We start from the raw sequence: 10,505 nt of genomic DNA on the forward strand, positions 1-10,505 counted from the left end.
CTGTTTAACCATGTTTGTAACAGCTTTATTTGTAATAGCCAGAACCTAGATACAACCCAGCTGTCCCTTAACAGAGGAATGGATATAGAAATTGTGGTACATTTACACAATGGAATACTACTCAGCAATTAAAAACAAGAAAATCATGAAATTTGCAGGCAAATGGTAGGATCTAGAAAAGATCATCCTGAGTGAGGTATCTCAGAAGCAGAAAGACACATACAGTATATAGTCACTTATAAGTAGATACTAGACCTATAAGATAGTATAAATATACTAAAATCTGTACACCTAAAGAAGTTAAACCAGAAGGAGGACCAGGGTAAAATTATCAATCCTCACTTAGAAAGACAAAGGTATGGACATTGGAAGAAAACGAGAAACAGGACAGGAGTCTACTACAGAGGCCTTTGAAAGACTCTGCCTAGTAGTGTATCAAAGCAAATGCTGAGACTCATAACCAAAGTTTGGGCAAAGTGCAGGGAATCCTATGAAGGAAGGGGGAGATAGTAAGACCTGGAGAGGACAAGAGCTCCATAAGGAGAGCAACAGAACCAAAATATCTGAGCACAGGGGTCTTTTCTGAGACTCATACTCCAACCAACGACCATTCATGGATATAACCTAGATCCCCTGCTCAGATGTAGCCCATGGCAGCTGAGTATCCAAGTGGGTACCCTAGTAAGGGGAACAGGGATTGTCTCTGACATGAACTCAGTGGCTGGCTCTTTGACCACCCCCACCTGAGGGAGGAGCAGCCTTGCAGGCCACAGAGGAGGACATTGCAGCCAGTCCTGACAAGAGCTGATAAGCTAGGGTCAGATGGAAAGGGAATTGGACCTCACTTATCAGTGGACTTAGAGAGGGGAATGGGAGGAGATGAGGGAGGGAAGGTGGGATTGGGAAGGAATGTGGAAGGGGACTACAGCTGAGATACAAAGCGAATGAAATGTAATTAATGTAAAAAAATAAAAATTTAATTAAAAAAAGAGACACAGGAAAAAAAAAGGAAAATAGGGGAGAAAATTTTGTTGAGCTAATGGCTACATAGTATAAAAAGCTCACTAAGATTCTGTGCATTCTGCTCAAAGTTGGGCTATGATTCTCAGAATCAAAAACCTGGTGGGGACAGGAGCTCCACAGGAGACAAACAGAGCCAAAAAAATCTGTGCCCAGGGGTCCTGATGAATCAACCAAGGGCCATGCATGGAGAGAACCTAGAACCCCTGCTCAGATATAGTCCATGGGCAGTTCCAGGGAAGCAGGGGCAGTCTCTTTCATGAACTCATTTGCCTGCTCTTTGATCACCTCCCGCTGTGAGTCCTGATGAGACCAGATATGCTATGGTCAGATAGTAAGAGAGGAGGAGCTCCCCTATCAGTGGACTAAGGCAGGGTGGGGGGGGGGAGAGGGAGGGTAGGACCTGGAGGAGATTAGGGACGGGGATACAGCTGGGATACAAAGTGAATAAATTGTAATTAATGATAACAACAACAATAGTAAAAGAAGCTCATGTCTTGCCTCTCTATATGTAACTATAATAAACATGTTGGACTATCATGAAGGGAAAGGAAGGAAGTATAATAGAAGGGGGATGACAGAAAAGAAGGCAGCCAATCATTAGCTACACAAAAGAGCCATGTGGCTGGTAGAATCTTATCTTTATCTAGAATTTAATGTTCTAACATTGGAACCACATTCAAGATCACAACAGCATACTCTTAGAGATTAGACTGAAGTATATTGAACTCAGTGGAATTCTCGGAGTGGAACACTCCGAGAATGATGTGTTTGTGTGTATGTGTGTGTGTGTGTGTGTGTGTACATGTACACACACTTTGTTCTTGTGTATACCTCTGATGCTGTTTTCAGGTTCAAAGAGAAATGGCTGGTCATAGTTCACCCCAAGAGAAAGATCAAAACAGGTAACAGTAATGACAGAGATCTGATGTAGAAGCTAGTCAAAAATCCCAGAGACAGGGTTAATCATTCTTTTCCTATCTAGCATGGCTTTGTGAACATGATAGTGTGTTCTACTCTAGGATTAGAAAAATAAAGACCTGGTGTTTATGAGTCAAAATTAGCATGCTCTAAAATGCCAAGTGACTTGAATCTGTATGTTCTATGATTCTGTCTGGTAGCACAATTCAATTATAAGTTTGAAAACATAAACATGAAAATATGCTAAAATAGTTAATAGTATCCTTTTACATCTTCCATGAATAATCTTTTAAATGCAATTACTATAATTTTATTAAATGCATAATTAGTTAATGCCTGAGAAGTTGTCAATAGAAGGTGCAATTATGTTGTAAAAATTATAATCATGATGTGCAATGATGAATTGTTCTTCTTTTTAAAAGTGTTGAAGAAAAAAAAACCTTTAAAATGTTTTTGGAGGCATGGTAGATAGTCTTTCATGCTAAATATGTGAGAGATCATTGCATCAGCATTAAAACAGATGATATGTCAAGACCTATAAACTATACATCACATAGATGCAAAGTGTGTGTGTGTGTGTGTGTGTGTGTGTACATACAGTTAAGATGTTACGAAATTCTCTCCTTCATATAAAATGGTTCAAGCCTTATAGTATTGTTCATCTTTAAACTCAAACTGCATAGGCACTGACCATATGTAGGACGTATGGAGTCAGCCACCAAAAGAATAAGCTAGTAATTGAGTTCAGAAAGAAGCTAAATATTTTAGATACTGTGAACCAATACCCAAATCATCAAAAAGCCATCTGAATGGCATCATGTAAGGAGTCCAACCTCGAAAGCAAAATTAGAACAATTTGCTATCCTTAACAAAACAAGATATATCTGAATGTCCCAGAGGAATCATAGTCACTGTGATAGCTTTTAATGATTGTCAACTTGACAGGCTCTAAAATCACTATGTAGACAAATTTCTGGGCATTTCTGTGAGGAAGTTTTACAGACTGTGTTCCCTGAGGAGACCCACCCTCTTTGTGAGTAGCATCATTCCATGGGCTGTAGTCTTTCTCTGAGTAAAACAGAAGCGATGAGCAGACTGTCAGCATCCATCCCGCTCTGGCTCCTGTCAGCCAGATGCAGAGGGCATGTGACCAGCTGCCTCTTTAAGCCCTTAGCCCCATGACTTCTGTGGTATGATGGGCAGTCATACCTTCAAACTCTGAGCCAGTGCAAACCTCTTCTAGTATCAGGTTGGCCTGTAACAGCAGTAAGTAAAACAACTAATAGTCACTCTCAAGGCTTTATTAAACTGCTCTGGTAAATGGCTCAACAGAACAAACTCTTCCCTCTGTTCTGTATATTTGTGTGTCTGTGTTTGTGTGTATACTTTACACATATGCCTGTTATATGTTGAAATGGCTAGCTCCATTTATTAATGTTGTGTTTGCATTCAAAGCAAAATTAATTTAGACTTCCTAATATGTTAGGATCTCAAAATTCAAAGGATTCTATAATTGTTAAATACTGCCTATGACTAAGAAATGGGAGTTGTGTGTTGAACCTTATTTGAGGTATTGATTGACCCCTTAAATTATATATCTATTACAAGCCCTGTCAACCTAGGAAAAAAAATCTTCATTTTCTTACACTCAAAAGTTTAGTAAAAAGTCACAGATGTTAAAGTCATAGCTTTATGAAGATGTCCACTGATATATAGTAGATTTAGATTATTTTTTTCACAGCAAATGTCTAAAGAAAAATTTAATAAAACAAGGAATCCATCAATGCCTGGCACATTAGCCTCTCGCAATGCAGTAGGTGTCTTTCTGAAAGACTGTTGGAAAGTCATGATGCCATGAGGCAATCCTCCTTTTAAAAGCATAATGAGATCTTTGCTATTTAATGTAACCTTGTGATTAGTCCATCTCTAAGTAAATGCTATTTTATCACACGTAAAATGTATTTATGTGATAATATAACCGCCTCTTTTAACAAAGTCCTGAGATAATTTATAACTCTATACAGCAAAACTGCAAAAAAGAGCAAAATCCCATATTTATAATTGATTCTACAGTATACTTTATAATATCATAATGTAAAAGCAATTTTTGTGTGATTTAATCCACTATCAAGTGATGTGCTGCTATAGAGACCATATGGGGGAAAAGAACCTCAACAGAAATGCCTACGTATTTCCTGGCTGTGTTAAGAGAATCTCAGGACAAGTTACTATCCACTATTACTCTTCACTCTATCTCTTCTTTAACATCTTGAAACCTTAAAAAAAATTGAAAAGTAGAAAAATTGTCTTCATGATTGACCCATTGGTTTTGACTTGGCCTTCATTGATGCTTTCTCTGAAAATACTTGTGAATCATCTAACATTATCCCCCAAAGTAGGGGAACACAGCATTCCAGCTAGGAATTCATATAGAACCAGTGCTTCTTGTTTATCAATCCTGTATATTGATCCCACCCAGCTAAGCATCTTTCTTGGAAGAAGTGTTTCCCCAGTGTCAACGCATTTCTGAAATAATCAGTAAGCTTGCTTCTAGAGTAAGATTATAAATAGGGAAACAACAGCACCACTGAATCACAAGCATCAATGACAGGCAGCATTGAGCCCTGGAATGAAGCAGGCCCTTTCTGGAGCCAAATGATCTGAGCTTCAATATCCTCTCTGCATCTTAGAAACACACAGACTTCAACATTCTACTGCAGGTTCACATTTTTTCACCTGTGAAAAAGAGGGCACAGCTTTTCATCTACCTCTGTAGGCTTTTGTGAGTACTCACTGAACTGACATTTGAGCACTGTTTGGAATTACTACACCAAGGAAGGGAAGCATTAACCTGGGTTCTTAGAATCCCCAGAATTCAAGGTCTGTGTGGGTATTACCATGTGCATATGGATAAATGCCACAGTTATGAATCTACTCATAGAGCAGTATGCAGACAGACGCTCATGCCCCGATAAACAAGATGTTTTCTGCATTTGTTCTCTGTCAATAACTTGGCTTTATATTTGCTTTCAATTGAGAAAGTAAAAAATGTGACTTGTTGAAGGGGGAAATTATATACCTAATTTACCATGAAGAATTGATTTAAAGCTTGGAGAGAACAATGAACCAAAATATGTAACAAACTTTCATGAGGAGAAAAAAAAAACCTCTAAAGACAGAATAAGAATTTTCTTTGAAATATTCTGCCTGACAAAACACATTGACATGAGAAACATGACTTGGGATGTTTTCGTCATTCCCCATAAGATGCAAATTTAATTACAATATATATTTTATTGCATTTTATTTGTTTATTTTGAGATTGAATTTTAATCAAACATTTGTACCAAATGTATTTTAAATTAAAATATAGTGACATCACTTCGCTTTTCTATTTCTTCCCTAAAACCTCTCTCATGTCCCCTCCTTCCAGCTACTTTTCCCATGTCGCCTCTCTCAAATTGATGGCCTCGTCTTTGATTTAAATATTTGCAGTGACAAATTCAGCGACACACAGCAATTTTAACATAGAAGGTATCAGGAAAATATTCAAGACAGCACTGACCTTTTAGTGTTGGGGATGTAGCCACCCCCGCTGGGTCAAGGAGATAAGTCCTACAGTGAATCAGGTTTAGGCTTAGACAACCTAACATGATGAAAATTTTCATGTCTGTCTATCTACTTCTGACTAGGCGCCCTGGACTTAGATCTTAAAAAGCTGGTTTTAAAAGCTGAAGCTTCTGACAGAGTACGATCTATGCATACTCAGACCCATAGGAACCTAGGGGAATGAATGGCTTGCTACTCTGATGTCTTAGCACTGATAGCTAGCATATGAGATGCACATGCTTGTGTCTGGAAGAACAGGGTAGACAGTGAAGCTAGTAGACTATTTTCTGAGCAAACAGATAAAGGTATTTTCCTCTTCCCCCCTAGTATATGGTGTTTCAGTTTTACTTCTTATGCCCACAGGTGCAGGAAAAGTCCTATCGTGGCTAGTTTGACCAAAATTGTTCTTTTTAGCCCACTAGTAGTCCAGCGATACTTCTCATCCTCATTTCCAACAGACGATAAGGGCTTTTCAAGCAGAATCTGGTGGCTAAATAAGTTCTCCAATGAAAACTGTGCTCTAAAAGACCACAAAGCTATGTGTCTTCTAACACCCAAGCCAGCAGGTAGAACATGAGGGAGATAGCAGGTTGATGAATAAAAAGCAGCAGCATTCTGCCCAGACTAGCCACAGCAGAACCATTACTGGGTATCAGTGGTGACATACATACCATTCTTCCAAAGAAGGGCAGACAGAGGGGGTGCTGAGCTTCTTTCTTTCCACCTTCTTGCACCTCTCTGGCCCAGCATAGTTGAGAAGCTAACTTTCTGCTGGTAGTTAATCTATGCCAGAGTTCCACATATTCCATGGTATAGTTGCACACTGAGCGGCAGATCCTATGTGGGTAGTTCCAATAGAACTCTATGGGCAACTGACAAGCCCACAGAATACTCTCTGAACAAAACATACCCCCTCAAAAAGAGCTTGACTGCTCATGATGTCATTTAAACAACAAGAGCAGAAGAAGAGAAAATACACACACACACACACACACACACACACACACACACGGCCATCAGTGTGCCCGTTAAGTACATTTCAGTACAGCCCTGTATTTTAGAGAGCAGAAACTGTACAGGGATAATTACAATGATACCATTTAATAACAGAAAAGGATTTAATAAAATCCCATTTCATCAGCTTTGGGGCAAGAACTGTCTGCCTTGCAGTGTCTTGGTGTCTCTGAGCTCAACAATGGCTAGGCCTTATGCATATGGTATAAACTTTTGTATGTGGAGTTTCAAATTAAAAGCAAAATGTGTCTGAGTACATTTCAATGCAGTATATTCAGGACAAGTGAGCTCCACAATCCCCGACAGACAGACACCCAAACCCACAGACGCTCCAGTACCTTATATCCAGTGTCATCATCTGGACGATAACATACATATATCTTCTAAAACATTTTCAGATTGCTTATACTATAAAATAAAATGCAAATGAAATGTAGCTAGCTGCAATACTGTTTTGTATGAGGAGTAGAGAGAAGAAAAATGTCTGTACTTGTTTAGGGCAGATGTAATTTTTAAGAATTTTTAGCTGTGGCTGATTGAATCTGAGAAATTGAAGTGCATGGGCATACCGAGTTGACTCTACGGTGTTGGCGACTAAATTTGATCTTTTTCAGTGACGTATCGAAGGAAACACGCCTTTCACAAAAACAGTAGAACCTGTCACAGTCACATAAGCCCATGTATTCTTGCACCCCAGGCTACAATAAATCAGGCAGGAGAGGACAGCTCTGTTGTCCATCTGTCTGGGGACCCTTGGTTCCCAGGAACAATGTCACAGTCTCTACCTGACAGCTTGGTACTGGCTCTTCTCTGAGGTGGTGCCCAGCAGAGAAGACTCACCCAAGGCAGGGGCAGTAGAGGAGAGGCCCCCTGTCAAGGCTCCCTTCCTGTCCAGAAGCGCTCTTTACCGGACAACCTGTTTCCATTCATTTGTTTTAATCTTTCTTCAGATCAGGCCGGCAGCCCATTAATCATTTCTGTCATCCCCTTACTGAATCCAAGGCAACAGATCTGTTTTTCTAAAGTCTCAGAGCCAGAACTAGATTGAAAAAAAAAAAAGGGGGGGGGGAAATCCTCTACTCCTCAAGTGACTGGCCAGAGCGCTGGCTGGAAGCAGTCGCCAATTGTGTTCACTTTCCTCTCAGGGCCAAAATTGTACACAACAGCCCATGGAAAGTTTTGAAAGGGAATCTGGGTAGGAAATGGATCTGGGGAGGTGGAAGAGACGCCTACAATATGAAGCCACCAGCTGAGGAGGGTGTAAGAAAGGAAGATAACTAAATAAATGCCAGGGAAATGACAGGGATGTAGATGTCCTGAAGTGATGCAAAATGAAAATAAAACAAACAAAATGATACCCAGTGTCAAAGAAAAAGTCTCTCATTAAGCTGACATAATTGGTTCTATAAAAAAAAAATGTGAAAATAACTTTGAGGTCGTAATGAAACACGAATATGTTATATTTAAATATAAATATACACACATATAGAGCAGCAATGTTTGTATTTTATTTCAGTATCAGTTTGATCTCATATTTATGTTTATGTGATATACATATCATATAAATTACAGCTGAACCTGCAAGGAGGAGAAAACACTGAAGATGTACTATCATCAGAAGACAGGAGAAATCTGAGTTGCCTTGGATCATATATATAGTCTAGAACTATACTGTAATTTCTTATGTAACTGCATAGAAGCTGTATAGAAATCCACCATTAATACCAGGTACATGAACATAAAAGGAATGAGGAATCTTAATATCTCTCCCGTGGCTGACATTATCACTCTGATTAAGGACCAGTCCCTTTACAAATGAGATAGAATACCCCGAGAAATGGTAGGCGAGGCTATAGTGTCAAAAGGGATGTTCTTCAGTGACTCATGGAATCTGAATAATGAACTCAGGAGGTGTTACAATCTCTTACAACTTTTTGATTCTGCGATATTAGTATGCTCATGAGAATGGGCCAAGTTTCTGAGAAAATTAGTGTATCTCATATATTCAAGTGTTTCTCAATTATGGTGTTGAGCCCTGTTTTAATTCACAGTGACCAATTGTATCCAAAGATTGATGTGGAAACATTTGTGGTAGTATTTTAAATACTGAATTATTTGAAAGATTTACTGAAAAACTGAAGTAGAATCATTTAGTTATAACTTAGTCATATTATTTTCCAGTGGCCGTTCTTTTGAAATATTACTGGCAATCACTGGCCTAGAATAAGATAAACATATACCATGTAAAGACTATATAAATGTGGTTCAACAACATCACAGAAACATAGATAGTGGCTTTTATAAGCTTAGCAAGAAATGACAAATGGATACTATTTGAATAATTTAAAGAATTTTTATGGGTAGTATTTATACAGATAGTTTTAGAAAGGCTAATCTCCTATGTTGTAATGTATTTTTAGAGAGACAGTATATACAAATAAACAGAAAATAATGTAAATATTAAAAAAGTAAAAGCTTACCACAAATGCTATTGTGCTCCTTAGTGTGGACTCCCACTGGAAGCAGCTTTTGAAGAACTGTGCTGTGTTCCATATTGCCATCGTGAGTCTTTTCACTCGCTCTACATCTCTTAATAAGATCTGGTTTTTTAAAAGTGGAAAACAGAGCATTAGGCTAGATTTTTATATGCTCTGGGTGTTCCCTTAGATCAGCTCCCCTCACTGTTTACTTATGTACCGTGGTCCTAAAGCTGTTTCAAAATATTGTCATCCAAAGGGAACAATCACATCCAACCTGTGACTACCCATAGCTCATTTCTTTTCTTTTTCTTTCTTTCTTTTTTTTTTTTTAAGGGAACAGACAAACAAACAAACCTTGTTTTAATAGTGTTCAGCACAGAACTTAGCTGACAGGAGCTCTAGCAATCAGGCATTTGGTGTATCTGAGTGCTGCGTGCATGCACATGCCTGAATGAACGTACACGATGTGGAAAGGAGAGCGAGAGAGAGAAGTGTAGAGGCAGAGCAAGAAAGAATGAAACTAAGACAGGATGGGAATGGTTGTCAAGACGGGATCTAGTATAGACACAACTGGAGAGAACACCGGTAAGATAGCTTTAGTATTAGAGCTCTGTTAGTCTAAAAAGTGTAGTTGTAGAAAGCGAATCCAGCTTCCCCATTTCCAAGCTGTATGATCTTCCACACATTTCTCAACCTTTTTCCCAGAATATGATGGGTCTTGTTTTTAGCTTTTCAGGTGGATGTGAGAATTCAAGAACTGTCTATCACACAGCAGGTGGTTTAAAATAGCTGTTTCATAAGCAAAAACTTCAGTTTTGTCATGTAGGGTAACCCAGTGGTGTGCAGCATTCGAGGAGGGTCCTTACACACTCAGGGAATTTAGCCCCAGAACTCCTCTCTGCTCTCAGAGCCAAAGCCACCCCAGTGGCCAAGTTGTTTTGTGAAGGAAATGTCTTTTCTCCCAGGGGAGGCACAATATTTTGATTTTTCTTGCAAAGCTGTCGCCCTGCCCACCTCTAATTAGGTTTTAATTTTAAAGTAAACAGAGCAAAATAATAATAATAATAATAATAATAATAATAATAATAATAATAATAAATGATAACGAAGACATTTACTTAGTTTGTCCCTCCACCAGCACAGTGCCCAGAAGTTCATGGGAAACAAAAGAAAGAGAAGATGGCTTTATATTTAACTGCTTTGTGTCATGCACAGCTGCTCACCGCAGAGGAAGCTGTGGAAGTAATAAACAGTTTTAAAGAGGGGACACTTTGTTCTTTGTTACACAAGTGAAGAGGAACAATGGGTCCTGGCTGAGATCCTGGCCTGTATCTAAAGGGGACAGGGAGGGACTCAGAAGAAAGAAAATGCAAAGGTCATGGGTTTTTCTTTTCTTTTCTTTTGTCTTTTCTTTCCCTTTCTTTCTTTCTTTCTTTCTTTCTTTCTTTCTTTCTTTCTTTC

General features: G+C 38.8%; 1 protein-coding gene across 1 annotated transcript in view; it reads right to left on the reverse strand.

The window, feature by feature from the left end:
• The window catches only part of Mctp2 (multiple C2 and transmembrane domain containing 2), a 181,008-nt gene that overhangs the window by 67,725 nt on the left and 102,778 nt on the right, over positions 1 to 10,505 (reverse strand). Inside the window, exon 16 of the mRNA XM_055623671.1 lies at positions 9,045 to 9,164. Coding sequence (XP_055479646.1) covers positions 9,045 to 9,164 — 120 coding nt within the window. The remainder of the gene's footprint in view (positions 1 to 9,044; positions 9,165 to 10,505) is intronic.

This window comes from Psammomys obesus, unplaced genomic scaffold, assembly GCF_907164565.1.
Source record: "Psammomys obesus unplaced genomic scaffold, mPsaObe1.curated_primary_1811, whole genome shotgun sequence".
In the NCBI taxonomy this organism is placed as follows: domain Eukaryota; kingdom Metazoa; phylum Chordata; class Mammalia; order Rodentia; family Muridae; genus Psammomys; species Psammomys obesus.